The sequence below is a fragment of the Podarcis pityusensis genome, assembly GCF_964106645.2.
Source record: "Podarcis pityusensis genome assembly, chromosome: 16".
Classification (NCBI taxonomy): domain Eukaryota; kingdom Metazoa; phylum Chordata; class Lepidosauria; order Squamata; family Lacertidae; genus Podarcis; species Podarcis pityusensis.
Window position 1 is genome coordinate 23137875 of NC_138041.1, and position 23350 is coordinate 23161224.

At 47.1% G+C, this 23350-nt stretch overlaps 1 protein-coding gene across 2 annotated transcripts in view; it reads right to left on the reverse strand.

Annotated features, from left to right (window-relative positions):
• Positions 1 to 260: 260 nt before the first annotated feature.
• CABP7 (calcium binding protein 7) overlaps positions 261 to 23350 on the reverse strand; it is a 57175-nt gene continuing 34085 nt past the window's right edge. Inside the window, exons 2-6 of one of the 2 annotated variants that reach the window (XM_080986490.1) lie at positions 13091 to 13234; positions 7694 to 7806; positions 7550 to 7618; positions 5424 to 5577; positions 261 to 451 (exon numbers count right to left, since the gene is read on the reverse strand). In XM_080986490.1, coding sequence (XP_080842616.1) covers positions 324 to 451; positions 5424 to 5577; positions 7550 to 7618; positions 7694 to 7806; positions 13091 to 13234 — 608 coding nt within the window. In that variant the 3' untranslated portion in view covers positions 261 to 323. The remainder of the gene's footprint in view (positions 452 to 5423; positions 5578 to 7549; positions 7619 to 7693; positions 7807 to 13090; positions 13235 to 23350) is intronic. The other variant, XM_080986491.1, reaches the window with a different exon arrangement.

Sequence of the window (23350 nt, forward strand, 5' to 3'; positions counted from 1 at the left end):
CCAGGGACTCCCCAGCCAGACTGAGGTGGACCCACCCCAGGGGGAGACCATGCTATCTGCTGAGAGAAGACAGCAGCATCTCGGGTAAGGAGGGGAGCCCCCCCTCCAAATACAGGAGGGAGGGGAGGTGGGTTTATGGGTATGTGTGCAGGAGGCTTGCCGTGGAGGAATCACAATTCCCCCCCTATCCCACCCCTGGCCCTCGTGGCTATAGGTATTTATAGATATGTATAGTTTGTTTTCTCCATTTGTTCTTCAAGGAAGTCCATCTCTCCAATTATCCGTCCGTCCATCCATCCATCCATCCATCCTTCCAGCTGTGGCTACTTCATCCCACTTCGCAGCACCTGGTTGGCAGCAATCAACATGACACTGATGATGAACGCGATGGCAAAGGCGCAGATGAGGCTTTTGCGGACGCACGTCTGTCTGATCTGTTGGTTTGAGCAGGCTGAGGAAGAGGGAGGAAAGGTGAGGAGGGGAGGAACAAGGAGAGGAGGAGGCGGAGGGTGGTTTGAACAGAGAATGAGAAAAGAGAGAGCATAGAAGTCAGTGGCATAACTTTGGGATGGCGGCAGAAAAAGGATACCTGCTGAGCTTAAAGATTCTCTAGCCCAGGGGTTGGCAAGGTTTATCTCGCCTGGGCTGGTTCACTGCAGCGGAGATCCCTCTGTAGGCCAGATTTTGCACGCATGCGTGATTTCCAGTGCCTGCGCCTGCACAGATGCAATTTCCGGCGTTTGCTTCTACGCAGACATGATTTCTGGCGCTGCGGAAGTGAGTCCCTGCGCTGCTCTGCGCCGGTTTAGCGCAGTGTGCGGGGACTCACCAAGTGGGCAGCTCGGTTAGGGGGTGGCTCGGGGCTGGTTAAACGACCCCTGTGGGGTGCTTGTGGTCCATGGGCCTTAGGCTGCCTGCCCCTGCTCTAGCCCTTGAAGAACAGAACCTTCATGAGCATCAGTTCCTTAAAATATATATATACAGTAGTACCTTGAGTTACAAACAGCTTAGGTTACAAACACTTCAGGTTACAAACTCCGCTAACCTGAAAGAGTTACCTCAAGTTGAGAACTTTGCCCCAGGATGAGAATGGAAATCGTGTGCCAGCGGCACAGCGGCAGCAAAAGGCCCCATTAGCAAAAGCACGCCTCTAGTTAAGAACAGGTTCAGGTTAAGAACAGACCTCCGGAACAAATTAAGTCCATAACTTAGAGGTACCGCTGTATGTATGTATGTATGTGTGTGTTTTACAAAATTTTATACATTTTATCTTTGACCATTTCAAACATGGAATAAAATTAGATTTTCTGCATCTTTTACCGTTATCTAACTGTTACATATCCATAGTTACCATCATTAATTCCACATTACAAGTGTCATTACATCCCTGCCAATGATTTTAACTGTTTACAGTGGTCTTTTAAGTAAATTAATAATGTACTCCAATTTTTTTTAAAAAAAAATACTTGATCTTCCTGGTTCTTCAGTTCCACTTCCACACCCATACAGCATATATTAACATCAGAGCTGTTTGGGAGAATAAAAGACACATGCCAGCAAATATTGCTAATCCCCTGGAAGCATGGACGCTGGGTTTCCAAACCCTCAGACAATGGTAGCCAATAATGCCACTCTGAACAATTATTTTGGGGTCTTCCCCATGACTAGCAAAACCCAAATAGAATTGATGGGATATACATTTAAGAACACGTATAAAAAATAACATGTAAATATGTGCATAATTTATACAGGTTGCTGCCTACAGTTTTTCTTGAAGCAGGGCTATGGCAGGCACCCATTGTCTGCACGTCTCAGAAACAGTTAAAGACATTTTTGTTCCAGCAAGCTTCCGTAGCAGGATAAATGGGTCTTTACCATGTGTGTGCTCTTCTTAGGGTTTCAGCCTTGTTTTAAATGTAAAGTGGTACTTCTGGTTACCAACTTAATTCATTCCGGAGGTCCGTTCTTAACACGAAACCGTTCTTAACCTGAGGTACCAGTTTAGCTAATGGGGCCTCCCGCTGCCGCCATGCCACCAGCACACGATTTCTGTTCTATCCTGGGGCAAAGTTCTTAACCCGAGGTACTACTTCTAGGTTAGCGGAGTCTGTAACCTGAAGTGTTTGTAACCTGAGGTGTTTGTAACCTGAGGTACCACTGTATTTGTTGCTTTTGGTGTTTTAAACCGTTTTAAAAAATATTATCTTATGGGTAAATTGTTTTGAGACAGTGCTTTAGATGGTAATTAATAAATTAATTGTAATAATGATGATAATGGTAACTTGGAGCAGTTGGAAAGGATTTAGAGCACCAAGTAAGAATGTTGGTTGATTCAGCTCAGTGTTCGCTAGGCCAGGGGTGGGGAATCTGTGGCCTGCATGCGGCCCTAGGTCGGATTTCTTGCAACCCGTGTTCTGATTTCACATGGGGGGCTGATGTGTCATGTGCATGCCCTGTGGTTTGCATGTGTGACATGACCCTGCCCTGTGGCATGCGTGCATGGCCGCCTGGGAATTTTAAGGGGCCTGGCCCCCTCCTTGATTTTTTTTTTTTGGGGGGGCTCATCCCCCCACGGCACACTTGGTGGTCAACCAGATATGGGAAACCCACATGCGGGACCCGAGTGCAAGACCAACTCTCCTCTCCAGTGCTTTCCTGCAACTGGTATTCAGAAGCATTAAGAATATAAGAAAAACCTACTGGATCAGGCCAATACAGTGGTACCTCGGGTTACATATGCTTCAGGTTACATACACTTCAGGTTACAGACTCCGCTAACCCAGAAATATTACCTCGGGTTAAGAACTTTGCTTCAGGATGAGAACAGAAATTGCGTGGTGGCGGTGCAGCGGGAGGCCCCATTAGCTAAAGTGGTGCTTCAGGTTAAGAACTGTTTCAGGTTAAGAACAGACCTCCAGAACGAATTAAGTTCTTAACCCGAGGTACCACTGTAGTTCATCTAGTCCCGTATCCTCTTCTTACAGATGCCCGTGGGAAATCTTCAACCTGGAGCCCCTGCCCTCCCTGCAATATCTGGGGATCTGTTTCCAGCAATATATCCAACTTCTGAGACTTGCTCCTTCCTACACACTGGCTGCCAACCCCCCACCACTCTGGGCTGGTGTGATTTGGCATGCAAAGCCATTCTTCCTCCACTGGTCCCCTTGCAGCCACCATTCGCATTAGTATTCAAAGCAGCTCATAGCCTAAACAGAACAACCACTTCCCTAATTAAACAAAAGACGAGTGAGCAAGATCTAGCACAGGAACAGACAGGACTTGCTGATGTTGTGGCCTTGCCAGGGCCGGATAGACATGGGACATGTGGGACATTTGTCCCAGTCCTCAGTTTTTTTGGGACACTGAACAGCTAACCACCTGCTCTGGCCTTCCTTTTGGTTCCCAGGTGCTGCAGTGTCTTAAGGAGGGTTAGATACTACAGCCTTTGTAGAAGACAATCCAAAAGGATGGTTTCCCTCCCCTCTTTGAGGTTGGCTGCTAGTGGGTGAATCATGCCCCTGAATAAGTAAAGGTAAAAAGGTAAAGGAACCCTGGATGGTTAAGTCCAGTCAAAGGTGACTCTGGGGTTGTGGTGCTCATCTCGCTTTCAGGCTGAGGGAGCCGGCGTTTGTCCACAGACAGCTTTCCAGGTCATGTGGCCAGCATGACTAAACCGCTACTGGTGCACGGAGGACTGTGATGAGTGCCAGAGTGCACAGAAACACAGTTTACCTTCCCACCACAGCGGTACCTATTTATCTACTTGCACTGGTGTGCTTTTGAACTGCTAGGTTGGCAGGAGCTGGGACAGAGCAAGGGGAGCTCACCCCATCGTGGGGATTCGAACCGCCAACCTTCTGATCAGCAAGCCCAGGAGGCTCAGTGGTTTAGACCACAGAGCCACCTGCCATCCCTTATGCCCCTGTATAGGTTGGGAGGAAAGGAAGGCCTGAGCGATGGATACCCCAATAGCTGGGAGAATGGGAATAGAGACTGACCATAGCCAGTGGGTTAAAAGTAAAGAACGTCAATGAAGGACTGTAGCTCAGTGGTAGAGCATCTGCTTTGCATGCAGAAGGTCCCAGGTTGAATTCCTGACAACTGGTGGTTGCTGAGCTAATTTGCCCCACTCAGTTTAACAGTGAGGGTCTCTAGGTGAGAAAGCTTCCTGAACCACTGAGTACCTGCTGGAGGGTCACTGTCTAGTTCAATTTATCCTGAGGACAGTCTGGATTTTATGAACATTATGCATAAGATCTGGTTCTTTTGGTGTAGCAGGGCTAGGGAACATACCAGCCAGAGACCATGTAGAACTGCTTCTTGCCCAGGTATATAGTACTGCAGGGGGTAAAGAACCTGTGGCCCTCTGGACATTGCTGGACTACAGCTCCCACCATCCCTGACTGTTGGCTAAGCTAGGTAGGGATGATGGGAATTGGAGTCCAACAACTTCTTTAGGGCCAAAGGTTCCCCATCCCTCTGAGTCCTGGATCAGATCTAGGTAGATGGAGAGAGGTATTGAGGGACAACCATGTAGCTTCCCAGAGTACTTTTAAAGGTACAGGTAAAGGGACCCCTAACCATTAGGTCCAGTTGTGGCCGACTCTGGGGTTGCGGCCCTCATCTTGCTTTATTGGCCGAGGGAGCCGGTGTACAGCTTCCGGGTCATGTGGCCAGCATGAATGAGCTGCTTCTGGTGAACCAGAGCAGCGCACAGAAACACTGTTTACCTTCCCGTCGGAGCGGTACCTATTTACAGTGGTACCTCGGGTTAAGTACTTAATTCGTTATGGAGGTCCGTACTTAACCTGAAACTGTTCTTAACCTGAAGCACCACTTTAGGTAATGGGGCCTCCTGCTGCTGCCGCGCTGCTGGAGCACGATTTCTGTTCTCATCCTGAAGCAAAGTTCTTAACCTGAAGCACTATTTCTGGGTTAGTGGAGTCTGTAACCTGAAGTGTACGTAACCTGAACCGTATGTAACCCAAGGTACCACTGTATCTACTTGCACTTTGACGTGCTTTCGAAGTGCTAGGTTGGCAGGAGTTGGGACCGAGCAATGGGAGGTCACCCCGTCATGGGGATTCGAACCTCCGACCTTATGATTGGCAAGTCCTAGGCTCTGTGGTTTAACCCACAGCGCCACCCGCGTCCCAGAGTTTAAAGAACCCCTATCCTATCTACAGGGAGAAGCCGGAGATGATTGGCTCCTTCCCCATCACCTGATACCTTGGCTGGAAGGCTTCTACCTAGATGCTCCTTCCTATGGGATTGAAGGGCATGTAGTTCCCTTTTATGGCCAGCTGGTAGAAGGGTACATACGGAGCTAATGTCCAACTCCCATGGCTCCCATGATTCCCATGGCTCCCAAATTGAAATCCCATGGCACCCGGTGATTCAAGTGCTGACAAAGGTTTGCTTACTCTCCACATCAACCGGACACTCCTCTGCATTCCCCATGTGGCTTTCCTCCTCCGTCATGATGATGTTCTCAATGTCCTTCATGGAGAGGTGCTCACAGAAAGTGTCGTACAGCAGCCGCTTCAGCTCGTCAACCGTCAGCTTCTGCATGTCGCACTGCAGAGGTAGGAACAGTCGTCACAGGATGATCACAGCTCCTGAATCCATTGCATGGAGCTTTGGTTGAGCCAGGGAGCACACACACACATACACACACGTACACCAGGGTTAGCCAATGTGGTGCCCTCCAGATGCTCTTGGAGTACAATTCCCATCAGCCCTTGCCAGCATGACCAATGATTGGATATGATGGAAATTTGGGTTGTAGCCAAGGTTCCATTTCAAACCACATGGGCAAAGGAAAATATGCTACTCGATGGCATTGTGATGTCAGGTGACTGACAGGTGGGCAAAGCAGCTCTGGGCAGGGGAGGTTGGGGGACCGTTTTACCGGCTTCATCAACTATAGCCATTCCTGGACAGGGATAGCCGGACCACTGTAGTCCACACATTGGTAACATTGAGGCTGGATTGCTGTAATGCACTCTGTGCGCGTCTGCAGAATGCAGTGGCCAGACGGCTGACAGGAGCTTCTGGTCGAGGACATGAGACACTATTGCTGAAACAGCTGCACTGTCTGCCCATCTACTACCAAGCCAGGTTCAAGGTTAATTTACAAAGCCCTGAACAACTTAGTTCTAGGGTACCACAGGGATCGCCTGAACTCTTATGCCCCAGATCAATATCTGAGATCATCTGCAGGAGCATCGTTGGCCATTCCCTGACTTGCTGAGACTCGTTTGACAACAACAAGAAACTGAGCCTTTAATGTTACTGGGCCAGTCTTGTGGAACTCATTGCCAATAGATATTCAGCGGGCACATTCTATGCTGAAAACCTTACTATTGTGCCAGGCCTATGCAGGCAATTAAGAGTACATCTTTCCAAAACGGTTAATTGATGTCTGTTTTAACCTTAGTTATGGTTTTTATTGTATGGTTTTATTGCTGGAAACTGCTTTGATATGGATTTTTCTGACACAGCGGCATGTAAATATTTTTAAATAAATAAACAAATATCCATCCCACTGGCTGGAAATGGTGTTCCGTCCCTGGCCAAGAGGAATATGGTTCACGTGAAGAAACTACCGAGCCATTGTTAGGGCTTTGCATGAACAGGCTCAATGTTATGAATCTTAAGATAAAAGAGAGAAGCTCCTTAGTCAATGACTGGTGTTTGTAATTCTAGACTCAGGGATCTTTTAAAAGGAAGGTGGCAAGGCAATCACAGACTGGCTGTGTGGCATATTTGCACAAATGGGGCTACTTGAAAATGGTGGAGAGAATAGAGTGTTTTGATATATTGATTTGCTAAAAGTGATCCTATGGACATTGTTTTAAAGACAGGGTGCCAAACCCAACAGCAGCCTTCTTCAACTTGGTTTTGGGCTACAAAACCAGAGGGTTTGGACTACAATTCCCATCAGCCCCAAACCAGCACTGCTGTATGATGGTAGGGTAGATAAGAACATGGTTGGGGCTGATGTGAGTTGTAGTCCGAAACATCTAAAGGGCACCAGGTTGGGAAGGCTGTTCTAGGATTTCATATAGGCCGGGATAGGGAGGTGTGGGCCATCCAGATGTTGTTGGACTACAGCTCCCATCAGGCTCAGCCAGCATGGCCAATGGTCAGGCATAATGGGAGCTGTAGTCCAGCAACATCTGGTGGACCACAGGTCCACCATCCCTGATAGGCTAATGTCCTTCCACAGGGCACAATGCAGGTCAGTAGTTTCAGCACCATGGAGAGCTCTAAGTGAGCTGCTTGCTCCAATGATGACTGAAACCTGTTATGACTTCACCATCACTTCTCCCAGATTCCATCCCTACCTCAAAGAGTGGAAGGCCATGCAGGCTGGGGCTGATGGGAGTTGTAGTCCAAAACACATGGATGGCATCAGGCTGAGGGGAGGCTGCCATAAAATGTAGAAACACCCTGAAGAATCCCCATTCCCTTCCTCTGCGAGATGGAAATTGAGCTGGGAAGCATGAAGGAGCATGACATAATTAAGGAAAATGGTGATGCCTACCTCCTGGTGTGAACCAGCAGTTCCAGTCACCATGAAAAACGGGAAAATACGCATCTTCAGTACATATATCTGCAGTAAAATCAAGAAAGAGGGCCAAACCATCAGGTTTCAGGGGCGGGGGGGCGGGAATCGGTGTTTCCTTACCTTCCAAAACACAGTGTCAAAGTCAGTGCCGTGGAATTTTTCCGGGATGCCGGATGTGGAAAGTTTGGGGCCAAGCAACGTCACAAACTCCTCAAAGTCCACTTGTCCGTCGCCTGGAAATGACAGACACCAGCACAGGTGAAAACAAGGCAGCACCAGGTCCCCATGGCAGGTTAAAACCATATAAAAATGCAATACTAAAATCAGTAAAAACAATTCACAGGCAGGCAACTTCTTTGTGGAAGGCAATAATTGTTCTTAGCAATGCTTCATAGAAAACAACCAAATGGGCATACTAGTGTTAGAAGTATGTGTTCTTACTAGGGGTTACCTCCCCTGCTTGCATTGCTTGTCAACCACCTACGTGACTACAGTCTTACATTTATATTTATATGGTAAGTTATTTCTTGCTTTTGTTTGTCTCTAAATAGTTTGAGAAGGGATATGTTTGCTTTTTAGCTTTGCTTTCACACAGAATGTTTTCTGAGGTCCAGATGATATGTTGTGTTAGTCACATAGCTTCTCCTGTAAGGTTGCTTTAATTATTGAATTAAACAAACAAACAAACAAACAAAACAAAAGCAAGCAAACTAACTAACTAACTAACTAACTAACTAACTAACTAACTGTTAAGGCGATTCAAAGACATAAACACGGGGTCCATTTTTATGGGTCAGGGAAAGCCTGGGCTTGCTCTAGCGCCTTGATGGTTTTGATTTCCCTTTTCCTGAACCCCCCCCCCCCCAGCTCTGCAGTATCCTTGTTGACCTGTCTTCCAGGTGTGGTCACAGGATAGATTTGTACAACTGCATTATGATTCTGGCAGTTTTAAATAATAATAATAATAATAATAATAATAATAATAATAATAATAATTCTACGTCCCTTTCCAAAAGACCCCTAGCATGGAATTCACCTTTCCCCTCCGCAGCTGATAGGCACGCTGGGCCAACATTTTCATCAAGCTATTTGCCACGACCCCTATATATCTCATCCCTGGTCAGTCACCACCAATTCAGTTCCCATTAGTGCATGTGTTAGGAGATAAATATATATGCTAGCTAGATGCTTTGCCTCCGTGTGTATCACTTCACACACTGCCTTTCACTGCCTTTGATCTTGCATCCCAGCTGCCTTGACAAACAGCCATTCCTTCTGATTGGACCTCCCCCCCCCATTCCCTGCTGCCCCCAAAGAAACAGGCACAAAGGTTAAAAAGCCCATTAGGTAACCAGCTCACAGATTAAAATCCAGCAAGGAAGTCAATAACCTAGGAAATAGAGTTGGGCTGAAAACACCATCCCTCTGGGGATCTTCTATCTACCCTGGTGATCTGGTGAGTAGATCAGATGAGCTGGCATGGCCTCTGGATAATTATTGGGGAATGCCAGAGTTAATTATCTCCATTACACGGACAGCTCTGTTAATCTGTCACTGCAACAAAGGCCGCCCAGAGGCAGCAGCAGAAAATGAAGGTATATTATTCTCCAGCTGATCAGTGCAGGAACACCGGTGGGAGTGGGAGTATCGGTCCATCCAGCTCAGTATTGTCTACACTGACTGGCAGCTGCTATCCAGGGGTTCAGGATGGAGTCTTTCCTAGAACTTCCTGGAGATGTCACAGATTGAAACTAGGACATTCTGCATGAAAAGCAGATGCTCTACCACTGAGGTATCACCCTTGCCTTAGGACCCATCTCATCTTTAGTGGAGAATAGCCATACTCAGAGATGCCAAGGATTGAACCTAGGACTTTTGGCATGCAAAGGAGATGCTGTGTCCTTTCACAGTATTGAGTCAGACTATTGGTTCATTGACTGGTTGGTTCATTGTCTACTGGCAGTGTTTCAAGCGTGGAGTATCTGTTAGAATTCCTGCTCCATGATTGCAGTCATGGGATTTTTGTCTATCACATGATGGTGTATGTTTTGACTCCACAGAGTGGGAAGTGATGGAGACAGGATGTTTGTGTTACTGTGTTCCGTGAAGTGGGACTATTGTCCTTTGTCCCTTTGCTGTCTGATGCTAGAGAGAGAGGGAGCCATGTTGCAGTTCTCCATGTGTGTTTATATGTAAATAAAGTAGATTAGCCAAAATGCTGAGTTGCTGAGGTCTGTTACGCAAGCTGCGAAGACTCTGTGGATCCCTAAGTGTGCCGATGTCTGTTGGCATCGGTTGCTGTAATGTTTGGGCAGAAGAAAGCTTTTGAAGCTCCTGAACGATCGACCAGGAGGGAGGGAACATGCCAGTCGGGCATGTGTCTCTGCCAGGGTCCTACTCGAGTGTAGGATGAGCTCCTGACAGTATCCTCTCCTCCCACGGTAGCCTCAGAGGCAAGAAGAACAATCTGTTAATATTTTACGGCTTTTTATTCAGTCATCTGGTTGCAAGACAAAGGATCCATGTCTCCACGCATAGGAGATGTTAGCTACTCCTAGTCCCTCCTCTTCCATCTCTCATAACATTCTGGAAAGCTACAGGAAGTCACAGGAGTCACATCCCTCTGCATTCTCTGTTCTTGAATGTGGAGGGACCAGTGAGCCCTTGGACTAGGAGGGTCTCCCATACCCTCCAGGAAGGGTTCTGCTCTCTGCTCTCTAACTTCTCCCTCCTCCTCCACTATCTCATTAGACATTTCCTCATTCTGCTTTACGTCATCCCTGTCTCCCTCTCCTCCCGAAACTGCTGGAGACATGGGGGTCGAAATTTCCCACTCCTCCTCCTCTTCTGAGAGGAGCCGATCAGACCGAGGGCTCAATGCCCATTCTTCCTGTTCAGTCCAGTCCCTGACAGAATGGTTCTCCAGGGTTTCAGGCAGCAGGAGTCTTTCACAGTCCTACCTGGAGATGTCATGGATAGTTTGTTTGTTTGTTTGTTTGTTTGTTTAACATGTCTTCAGCCCTATGCTCACAGGTCTCATGGCAGTTCACAACATAAAATCACAAAATCAAAACACAAAACACAAAATATACAAAATCAAAACAAGAACAACCCCATAACGCCTGCCCTCAACACATTTTAAAAGGGCATTGGATGTCAATCAGCCAAAGGCCTGTTTAAAGAGGAATGTTTTTGCCTGGCACCAAAAGGTGTGTAATGAAGTGTTGAACCTGGGAGACCTTCTGCATATGCAAAGCAGATTCTCTGCTGCTGAGCAATGGCCCTCCAACTAAAGCTGTTTTCAGGCTGGGAACTTAGGATCAATTCAGACATCGGGGGGGGGGGGGTTGAAATTCCTTTAGACTATGTCAGCTTACTGGTTCACTTAGTCCACCACTGCCTACTCTCACTGGCAGTGGCTTTCTGAGGTCTCAGGCTATTTCCCCCAAACATATTTGAAAATAATGTCCCTATCCAAGCTGATGTGCTTTTTGCCAATGCAGAGCCAAGGTGGGCTGGGTTATCCAGAAACTATGGATTACCTATAGTCACCACTGGGCTGCTCAGAAAGATACTTGTCATTCCCCAGCTGCTGGGCCAAACTGGCAGCCAGTGTGTGTGAGAGAGAACCAATTTCCTGGGCAAGCCCCCTTGGCACACAGGAGTTGCCAGCCGGGGTATCACTACTGAGCTGGATAATATCCCTGTGCAGACACCTGCTCTGCAAATCCACTTTGCCATCATGGCTTTCCTTTGCATGCACCTATAATTGACTGCTACTAAAAGATGGAGATAGAAAGCTGCATTATGCTGAGTTAGACCTTGGTCCACGTAGCTCAATATCATCCACACTGACTGGCAGCATCTTTCCAGGATTGCATGCACTGGTCTCTCCCAGCTTCACCTGGAAATGCCAGGAATTGAACCCGGAACCTTTGGCATGCAAGGCAGATGCTCTACTGACTGAGCTAATGTTAGTAATATAGGAAGCTGCCTTATATTGAGTCAGACCACTGGTCCATGTGCTCCAGTATCATCTGTGCTGACTGACAGCAGCTCTCCAGGATTTCCTAGCCCTATCCTGAGATGTCAGGGATCGAATGGGAGACCATTTGCATGCAATGCATGTGCTGTGCCAAAGGAAGCTAACTTATACTGAGTCAGACCACTTGTCTATCCAGCTCAGAATTATCTACACTGACCATCAGTGGCTCCCCAGGTTGTCAGCCAAGGGACTTTCCCAGTACTACCTTGAAATGCTGGGGACTGAACCTGGGACCTTCTGCATGCAAACTAGATGCTCTACCACAGAGCTACAATTAGGAATGTAGCATGCTGCCTTAAACTGAGCCACACCATGAGGCCATCTAGTTCAGTATTGTCTACACTGACTAGCAGCAACTCTCCAGGGTTTCAGACTGAGGATATGCCTGGCCCTACCTGAAGATGCCAGGGATTGAACCTGAGATCTTGTGCATGTAAAAAAGAAGCTCTACCATTCAGCTATGGCCTGAAGCAGTCTCCTCCAAGCTGGAGCCCTCTAGCTATTTTGGACTACAACCCCCAGCAGCTTCAGGTGGTGCAAGAGGGAAAATCGTGCCTCTTTCTGCAACCTTCTAAAACAGTAGCTAATGGGGGCCATCACATAAGGTAGTCAAGCAAAAGAAGGGATAGAATCCAGCTACTCCATGGGTGCCCCTTGCCCCTATGAATGGGCCCTTCCTGAATCTGTGGGCCAGGGACCTGAGTCCAGTTGGCTTACTCTCTGGAGCCAGCCAAGTAGGGTCAGTTTTGCCACCTTTAATATCAATCCCTTCCATGGAAAGCAGCCCAGAGATAAGAGCAATTCTGAGCGCTGGCAAATTCGCAGCTTGAATTTTATGGAGCTGTCAACCTTTTTTTACAACTCTGGGATGAGACTCTTTTCTGAAAGACAAATATTCCCTTTAGCTGGGGGACATCAAATCTGTAATAGCTCTGGCAATGGTCACATTAGAGGCACATCAGCCGGGGACGCTCATGAAGTTCAGTGCGGGAGGGAAGGCAGCCTGGCTGAGCAAGCTAGAAACAGAAGGGGGAAAGGAGTGAGGTGAAGATGGGATAAGAAGAATCAAGACTGAGCACCCTCCCCCAAACATGTCGCCTCTCTATTCCCCACATCCATGCCTAATAGCACCAGGGAGAAGGCACAGGGATTTGACAAATGAGCACAAGGCTGGCCAGTAGTTTCAGCACCACGGAGAGCTCTAAGTGAGCTACTTGCTCCTAGAGTGCCTGGGACTTGACTGAAGCCTTTTATGCCTTCAGGGACAGATCACTCCTCCCAAATGCCATTTCTTCCTCCAGGAGTGGAAGTCTTTGCTGGCTGGTCCACAACATCCGGAGGACACCAGATTGGGGGAAGGCTAGTCAGGGAGGAGAGCACACAGAAGAAACAGGGAGTTTGATTCAAAAGAGAAGAGCAACAAAAGGGGGGGGCATCCAAAACTTTTCCCACCCCCCTCCAAAAAGTCTTACCATCCATGTCTAGTCTCTGGATGATGACTTCCAGTTCCACCTCATTGGGCATGTAGCCAAGGGACCTCATTGCTGTGCCCAGTTCCTGCTTAGAGATGAAACCGTTACCGTCCCGGTCAAAAACTTTGAATGCCTCACGGATCTCTGCAGGGAGAGGGAAGAGGTTGTTATTTAGGCTACTAGGGTTTGTGACCAGGCCTTGCAGATAGGCATATTTGTCAATTTTGGTTTCTCCCCTCCCCCCCATTTTTAAGTTTAGTTCTCCTCATTTCCACATTAGGCTGCAAATTTTTCAGAAACAAGTCCCCATGAAAATTCACCATAATTTTAGTGCGAATTTCTCTCGACAGGCATATTTGTAAGCAATTTTTCCTAGTGTACACGGTTTTGCAAAGCAGAATGCATATTTGTATGGTTGTAGGTTTTTTTTTTACAAATGCATACATTTTTATGTACACTTTGCCCCAGAATATGCAGTTTTGTACACATTACTTGGTTGAAAACAATACTACATTTCAACATTTGGCAAAGTGCAAATTTCAAAGGTCCAGTACTGTTTTGGAAAGTGAGAATCAGGTGGTTTGCCTTTTGATACTACAGTGATACCTCGGGTTAAGTACTTAATTCATTCCGGAGGTCCGTTCTTAACCTGAAACTATTCTTAACCTGAAGCACCACTTTAGCTAATGGGGCCTCCTGCTGCTGCCACACCGCCGGAGCCCGATTTCTGTTCTTATCTTGGAGCATAGTTCTTAACCTGAAGCACTATTTCTGGGTTAGCGGAGTCTGTAACCTGAAGCGTATGTAACCTGAAGCGTATGTAGCCCAAGGTACCACTGTAATGGAATTGAATCTCACACCCATCCCTACCAGAGAATATAAGAATATAAGAGGAGCTTGTTGAATCTGGCCAGTGGCTCATCTAGTTCAACATACTGTTCTCAGAACACCCAGGGCATGAGAACAGGGCTGCTCCTGACACAACTCCTTTTAGAGGTCTTGGTCTGGAATCTTCCAGTCTTCAGCTTCACTGGATGTCCCTGAGTTCTAGTGTTATGAAAGAGGGATAAAACCTTTTCTCTATCTACTTTCTCCATGCTACACATAATTTTATAAACTTCTATGATGCCACCTCTCTAAACTAAAACCCCTAAATGGCTATGGTGTTATTCAACCTTATTTTGATTTGCTCTGAACCCCCATGATGGAAGCAAGTTGGATCTTGAATGCTTATAACATTTTAGAACAGCTACCTGTCCCATGGACTGCAAGAAGATCAAACCTATCCATTCTTAAGGAAACGAGCCCTGAGTGCTCACTGGAAGGACAGACCCTGAAGCTGAGGCTCCAATACTTTGGCCACCTCACGAGAAGAGAAGACTCCCTGGAAAAGACCCTGATGTTGGGAAAGATGGAGGGTACAAGGAGAAGGGGACGGCAGAGGACAAGATGGTTGGACAGTGTTCTCGAAGCTACCAGCATGAGTTTGACCAAACTGCGGGAGGCAGTGGAAGACAGGAGTGCCTGCCGTGCTCTGGTCCATGGGGTCACGAAGAGTCGGACACGACTGAATGACTAAACAACAGCAACAACCTGGTTCCATGCAAAGGGTGGTGTGATCTTCACTTGTTTTGTGTCCTTACTAGAACTGCATCAGCATGTGCTCCTGTGTGCTGCTTCCAGCAGCCACCAGCCAGCCAGATATCTCTGGTGGGAGATGAACAGGGTGAAAGGGTAACAGCCATCCCTCCCTTGTCTTCCTCAGCATCTCGTAAACCTCACTTGAAATTTATGGGCAGTAAAATGCCTTGCTTTCAGATTCATTCCAGGAAATTGGCAAGGAGATCAAGTTAGATGTCAGAAACAAAGCCAGTCCCTCCTTGCTTAAGCTACCATTTAATTACACACAAGAAACCCCATCCAGGCAAGGTGGCAATTTATTATTTATGTGTGGATTTATGGGCTCCTAACTCTTTGTGGCCTTGAGGGCACATTTGGAAATCAAAAACTGTCATGGGGACACACACACACACGTTTCAGAGGAGAAAACCCAGTGAGGCACAGAACCCCCCCTCTTCCAAACAGACAAAACACTTAGGTTGCTTCTAGATGACTTGTTTATTGAGCATTCATTCTGATTTGTTTGGAGGGGAGTTAGACAATATCTGCTATTTATTGAACATGTATTCTGATTTGCTTGAAGCTGATTGATCATGAAGGTTAAGGCTATCAGTGGGTATCAGTGGCTATCAGTGGGTATCAGTGATAGCCTAATGATGCCTCTACAGCAGGGGTCGGCAAGGTTCACCTCACCTGGGCTGGTTCACTCCAGCAGAGATCCCTCTGTGGGCCAGATTGTGCACACGCATGAGTGTGCGCGGCCGCGATTTCCAGCGTCTGAGCATGCACAGACATGATTTTCGGCATCTGAGCATGCTCAGATGCGATTTCTGGCACTGCAGAAGCGAGTCCTCACGACGCACTGCACTGGTTTAGTGCAGCGCATGGGGACTTGCTGAGCAGGTGACTTAGTTCGGGGATTGCTCAGGGCTGGTTAAATGACCCCCGTGGGCCGCTTGTGGCCCATGGGCCTTAGGTTGCCTACTCCTGCTCTACAGTCAGAGGCAGGGATACTTCTGAATATTAGTTGCTGGAAGTCACTGGAGGGGCGAGGGCTGTTGTGCTCTGGTCTCACTTGAGAGTTTTGCCCAGGCATCTGGCTGGCTGTTGTAAGAACATGATGCTGGACTAGATGGGCTACTGGCATGATCCAGCAGGGCATTATTATTATTATTATTATTATTTATCCACCCATCACCCTCAGGTCCCAGGGTGGGTTACAACAATGGAAACAAACATTAATATTAACATACAATATTACACAATATTAAAAACAATTGAAAAAACTAATTTCTCTCTCTCTGTGTCGGTCTTTTATTTATTTTCTTAAGTTACATAACAAGCACCAACAATTTAACAAAAGACAAAAGGATGTTATGAAATCTACCCCGTAACAAGCTGAACAAAATCAGAAGAAAAACACCAAGAAGCTTCTATGCTCAGACACCCACAAAGAAGTTCATATAAATGCAGAGATAGCGTATTTAAATTAATAAAAAGTGAGAACAAACATTTAACAGATCCATATTCTGGAGTACACCCTAGGGACTTTCTGTTTGCTGTCTGAAGTATTTGTATAAGCAATAAGCGATAAAATTCCACTGGTCTCTCGCAAACCAATCTCTGTGTTTATTTCCTCTAGCTATTCTTAGTTTACATGTGATTTTATCTGCTGAAACCTTTCATACCATGCTGTTAAATTAGCACCTTAACGGTCTTTCCAAAAAGGTGCAATAGTCATATGAGCAGCTTCTAATACGTATCCTATCGTGGTTTATCTCTCAACTCCATATTATCATCTGTAAATAAATTTAGCAGAGCAAGTTCTGGGGTCTTCCTGACATATTGTTGAGCAATTTTATCAGTTTCATTGAAAACCTGATCCCAGAACACAAATACATTGACACTTGTCCACTACATATGTTTGGCGTTACCACTTACGTTCTCATCCTTCACTTCCCAGCTGCTTTGTGACAAAAAATGGTCTGATATTTTGGGGAAGTGGGCTCTGAATCCACTTTGACCGAGTGGCCTGAATTTGCTTGCAGGTGACTGAAACCTGCTTGAGAATAGCAACACTCTGCATGCGCACCATGGTAAAGGGACCCCTGACCATTAGGTCAGTCGTGGCCGACTCTGGAGTTGTGGCGCTCATCTCACTTTATTGGCTGAGGGAGCCAGCGTAGAGCTTCCGGGTCATGTGGCCAGCATGACTAAGCCGCTTCTGGCAAAACAGAGCAGCGCATGGAAACGCCGTTTACCTTCCCGCCGGAGTATTTATCTACTTGCACTTTGACGTGCTTTTGAACTGCTAGGTTGGCAGGAGCAGGGACCGAGCAACAGGAGCTCACCCCGTCGTGGGGATTCGAACTGCTGACCTTCTGATCGGCAAGTCCTAGGCTCTGTGGTTAACCCACAGCGCCACCCGCGTCCCTCGCGCACCAGTGTACACCTCACCAAAATGTATAGTAGACTTGGGTGTTTTACTTGTCAGGTGTGTAGCTCTAAAGGATGTGGGGGGTGGGCTTCCTTTGCCAATGGGGAAGCTGTTTCTACATCCTGCACCAGAGGGACAATACAGTGGGAGAAGGCGGGGGTGTAGGAAGGGTGAGGTGAGGGCGGATCACCCCGGGTGCCCTCACTGAGGGGGGGTGACATTTGGCGCACCTCCTGCCCATGACTCCCCAGCCTACCCCAAGCCATCGGGGTAAGGGGAGGAGCTGCGCCACTTTGCCGGCGGCATTTCCCTCTTCCCCCTTTGTTTTGACAGCTTAGGGGAGGCTTGGGAGTTGTGGGTGGGCAGCATGGCAAATGTCTGTCATGGGTGGCTTGCTTTGCCCTGTGAGCGGCTCGCTCCGCCTCTGGCTTCAGGGCACGCAAGAGGCTATCCCGTGCCTGGGAGGGCACCATCCATGCCATGCCCCCCTCGGGAGCACGTCTGCCCTGGGCAGCACGGGCATATGTTCCACAGCTGGGAGGAGGTGGGAATGGAGGGGAGAAAGGACCTGGGGCACCTCCTTCAAACAAATACAGTGGTACCTCGCAAGACGAATGCCTCGCAAGACAAAAAACTCGCTAGATGAAAGGGTTTTTTGTTTTTTGAGCTGCTTCGCAAGACGATTTTCCCTATGGGCTTGCTTCGCAAGACGGAAACGTCTTGCAAGTTTGTTTCCTTTTTCTTAACACCGTTAATACAGTTGCAACTTGACTTCGAGGAGTAACTCATAGAACGCGTCGTGGTAGCCTTTTTTGAGGTTTTTAAAGACTTTGGAGATTTTTGAAGCTTTTCCAAAACTTTCCCGACACCGTGCTTCGCAAGACGAAAAAAACCGCAAGACGACAAAACTCGCGGAACGAATTAATTTCGTCTTGCGAGGCACCACTGTACAGTGGTACCTTGGTTTAAGAACTTAATTCGTTCCGGAGGTCCCTTCTTAACCTGAAACTGTTCTTAACCTGAGGTACCACTTTAGCTAATGGGGCCTCTTGTTGCTGCCGCGCCGCTGCGCCGTGATTTCTGTTCTCATCCTGAGGTAAAGTTCTTAACCCGAGGTACTGCTTCCGGGTTAGTGGAGTCTGTAACCTGAAGCGTCTGTAACCTGAGGAACCACTGTAGATGACTACCAGGGAGATGGCATTGTTAGGCATTTGGCAAGGCCCACAGTCTGTGGTTGGGCTGCGCCCAGAACACACACAGGTGTCCATATTCTGTACTAAAAAATACCCATAAGAAGAGCCTCTCTGGGCCAGGCCAATGACCCATCTAGTCCAGTATCCCGTTCTCACAGTGGCCAACCAGATGCCCGTGGAAAGCCTGTAATCAGGATTCGAACACAAGAGTCCTCTCCCTTCCTGCGGTTTCCAGCAACTGCTCTTTAGAAGCATAGTAACTGTATCTGACTGTGGAGGCAGAACGCAGCCATCATGACTAGCAGCCACTGACGGCCCTCTCCTCCATGAATTTGTCCAATTCTCTCAAAAAGCCATCCGAGTTGGTGGCCATCACTGCTTCCTGGGGGGATGGGGGACGACAACTCTATAGTTTAACTCTGTGTGAAGAAGCCCTTTCTTTTCTCTGTCCAGGCTTTTTCAACATTCAAGCTTCACTGGATGTCTGCCAGCTCTAGTGAGAGGGAGGAAAACATTTCTCTGTCCATTTCCTCCATGCTGTGCATCATTTTATACATTTCTATCATATCGCCTCTAACTCTCCTTTTCTCTAAACTCCCAAAAGCTGAAATCTCTCCTCATAGGGGAGTCTCTCCACCCTCTCGATCATTTTGGTTGCCCTTTTTTTGAACCTTTCATCACTCTACAATATCCATTTTGAGGTGAGACAACCAGAAAAAGTACAGTATTCCAAATGCAGTCGCACCATAGGGGTGTGTGTGTGTGTGTGTGTGTGTGTGTGTGTATATGATGACATAAGGGTATCAGCAGTTTAATGTTCCCTGTCTAGCAATGCCCAGAAACTACACACACACACACACACACACACACACACACACACACACACTTTCAGTCCACAGTAAATAAAACACAGACAAGGAACAGGCGATAGATTGGGCAAGGCTGCTTGAAAGCCTTTAAGGGCTCTACTTAAAGACTCTTCCCCTGTATGATGGCAGCTTGCACCAGCTTCTTAAGACCCTGGGCACGTGGGCAATAGAGCACTATGGCATGCCCACTGCACACAGATCCACTATAACTCCTCTCAATTACTGTTCCCATAAACATAAATGTCGATGAGAAAAATTGTACCTGGCTCCTGGGGTGTCCCCTACCGCCTTTTAACACCAACCAACCTACACCGCAAGGTCCTTGAGTTAACTTTTTCAGACCTGGACAGCTGCAAGCCAGTTTTGATGCTGGTTATTCTTTTAGAACACTTAACTATTTTTCTGACTGTTCACAGGATCTTTGGTGACTCGAATTGACATCCTGTGGTGCTCGGAACTTGACTGCATTTGATAGATCTATGTAATGAGATCTTCCACTGGACCATTTGCGGGTTGGTAGGCAATTGCGTTAAGTCCTTGATAGAATCTGACAGTGGACATACCGTCCTATTAGCTGCTTGGCAGTGCTTGATAGCTGTCAGCTTGCGTGACGGCCTGCATGATGTCTCCGTAAACAATCAAGAGGTGCCCGCATGTCGAACACTGCAGTCATAGACTCACAGAACCATAGAGTTGGAAGGGACCATGAGGGTCATCTAAGCCAAACCCTCTGCAATGCAGGGATCGTCTGCCCAGTGTGAGGCCCAAACCACTTACCCTGCGATTATGATTCTCATGTTCTACCGACTGAGCTATCCTACATATGTCTGCTTAAGTGCATCAGAAAAGCCCTGCTGGATCAGGCCAATGGTCCAGCTAAGCCAGATGGGGGGGGGGTATTAATAATAATAATAAAATCCAGCATCTTGTTCTCTCAGTAGCCAACAAGATCCCTTGGCAAAACCCTCAAGTAGCCTTAAAAAGTCAAGGTAAAGGGACCCCTGACCATTAGGTTCAGTCGTGGCCGACTTTGGGGTTGCGGCGCTCATCTCGCTTTATTGGCTGAGGGAGCTGGCGTATAGTTTCCGGGTCATGTGGCCAGCATGACTAAGCCACTTCTGGCGAACCAGAGCAGCGCACGGAAACGTCGTTTACCTTCCCGCTGGAGCGGTACCTATTTGTCTACTTGCACTTTGATGTGCTTTTGAACTGCTAGGTTGGCAGGAGCAGGGACCGAGACACGGGAGCTCACCCCGTCATGGGGATTCAAACCGCCAACCTTCTGATCGGCAAGTCCTAGGCTCTGTGGTTTAACCCACAGCGCCACCCGCGTCCCTCAAGTAGCCTTAGGGCATTCCATATTCCAAGTTAGCATTTCACGTTAAATTTTAAAATATCATTGCTCAGTGAAAGTCCATTTCAACAGCGGAGGCTGGTCTGTTAGGGTGAAAGAGGCAGTGACCCACCAACTTTAGTCTGCTCCCAGTCAGCCTCTACCTGCCAGCCTTCTTTCTTACAACTTGCTCGGGGGTGGCCCTGCCTGTCACCTCCCTCCTCCTTAGTCTTAGTGTTGCAGCAGAGAGGAGGAGGAGGTCAAAACTAGAATTAGTTGGCTTTGCGTGTCACGGGCTGTGGCACCACCTGCTGTCCAGCTCCCTGCCTCCCGCCCTATCAATCTCAATGTGCACCACTCACCACCATTTCATTTCAGTGGTTCACATGCAAATAAGAGATGCTCATAGAGCATTTAAGAAATCCTGCATAAAGTGATGAAGGGGGTCAAGGAAGGAGGTGATTCTCTTGTGTCCCAGGGCTTGAATTACATAACACCCTTCCTGCTATTCTACCACTTCTATTGCTGAAGAAAGACCTTTTTAAATGTTTCGAACAGAGCAAAGATAAATGGAAAGGAGAAGAAGTATAAATCAGTGTAGAAATTGGGCATTTGAACTAAATAGGAACATTAAACCTGAAACCGAAGTGTCACAGTGGGGTGTGTGTGTGTGTCCCAATTTCCTCTGCTCTCGGAAATGAATTCTTGGTTGGTAAGTTATGACTGTTGTTCAGCAGCTGCTGCAGCAAGGATGTTTTCTAGGAGGCTGAGGGCTCCGTCTGAACCCCTTTGGCTTGGAAGAGTTGAAATGGGCAAATGGAGAATTCATGAATACTGCTTCTGTCCTTTTTGGAGCACTCTGTGCAAAAAAGGAAGAGGCCAGCTATTGAAACAGCAAAACATAGGAAGCTGCCTTGTCCACTTAGCTCAGTGCTGCTGACACTGGCTGGCAGCTGTCCTCCAGGGTTTCAGGTAGCCCAACCTGGAGATAACAGGTACTGAATCTGGGACCTCCTGCTTGCAAGGCAGATGCTCTGCCATTGAGCTATTGCCCTCCTCTTTTTACTAATAAGTAAATAACAGAGCTGCCTAAACACTTTTGGGTGGTTTGAAGCAAGTGGAGAGATAGCTCTACCACTGAGCTTCGGTCCTTCCCTTAAAATAAAGTAAGTCCTAATCCTCAGTATTCAGAATAAAGGGCTGATTTCCATAAGAAGGTAGGAAGTTGCCTTATTCTTAGCCAGACCATCAGCAAAGCTGTGCTTTCTGGGGCTGATAGGAGTTGTAGTCCAAAACATCCAGAGGGCACCACATTGCCAAAGGCTGGCTTGTTGAATGAAAAACTTTTTGGCTGATGAATAGCATTCATTAATATAATTACCTACAAACCTTAGATGAGACTTTCTCTGCATCTCTTGTTGCAGATATTAATATTGTTGCAGTTTGAAGCAACTGGAAGCATAAGAACTGACTCCTTTTGGAATAAATCTTTGCCCAGACCCATAAAAATATTATTTAAACTTTTACTGGCAGAACTCATTAAAATGAAACAGAATACATCAAATGTTATGTCCAAAATATGCATACAATGTCTTGTGCTGTCCAGTACAGGCTCAGCATCTCAGAAAATATTAAATAATCCAAAGAGACCTAAAAGCATATTAAATAATCCAAAGAGACCTCTCCACAGCCAAAACAGCCAAACAATTCCAGCTACCGGGCTGTTTACTCTCCCTTCAGGAGAGCTTCATTTTACATCTTCACTCAGTTGAATTTGGGAGACAAAGACTCAAAGGCAACTCCCTTCAAGATGGAGATTTGCAACCCAATACCTCCTACATAATCTAAGGTTACAACACTCAAATGTTAGCTACCACTTAGCAAGAGTGCAAAGTGCTCTCCTTGGTTTCAATCTAGCCTCATGGTAGAACCCCATGTTAAACCTTCTGTGATATACCTTTAGCTAGGGTTGCCATATTTCAAACAGTGAAAATCTGGACAGAAAATTTGTTGAGCTTTTTTCTTTTTGCGTGGAGGGGAGGGTTGGCGGCTAACAACAACAACAACAACAACAACAACAACAACAACAACAACAACAACAAATCTTTATTATGGTTGTAGACCAGCATAAGAAGGGAGGGGCTATTTTTTTTAGCTTTTGGGCTATTTTTATGGAAAATTGGCAAAAAAATGGCACTGCTTGCATGGGCTGCCACACAATCAGGATTTTCCCAGGTATTCTTACTGATTTCTGCCCAGACACAGTATTCTGGATATGCCAAGGAAATTCCGGGCTTGTGCTAACCCTACCTTAAGCCATTCTTCATTTCTGTGTCAATTAAACCATTACCCTTAACACCTCACACCCAGGAAGGAATACCTCTTCTGAGGCTTGCCTGCTGGGACACATACCTATATAATCTAAAACAGTGGTGAGAGAATTCTCTCAGCCAGGGAGCCTCATTTCCTTCCAGGTGACCTTCTAAGCACCACGTGCCAATGGTGGGCGGGGCTAGAGGCAAAAGTGGGCGGAGCAACTTTTGTATGGTAGGGTAGTTCCTACACTCTCTCACACATACCCTGCTGTTTCCTCCACCCAAGCTATAAGGAGGCTTTATCAGAGTTCAAGGGGACATCACAGCCAAGCAAAACCACCAGAGGTGTGAAGGAGGACCAGTGAGGGGTGTGGCGTGGGGGGAGTTCCAAGGGGCAGATAGAGAGGCTGGAGGGGGGGGGGCTGTGGCTGCATGTAGACTCCTGGCCTGAGATTCTCCCCCTCTGATCTAAAAACAAAGAAAGAGCCCTTTT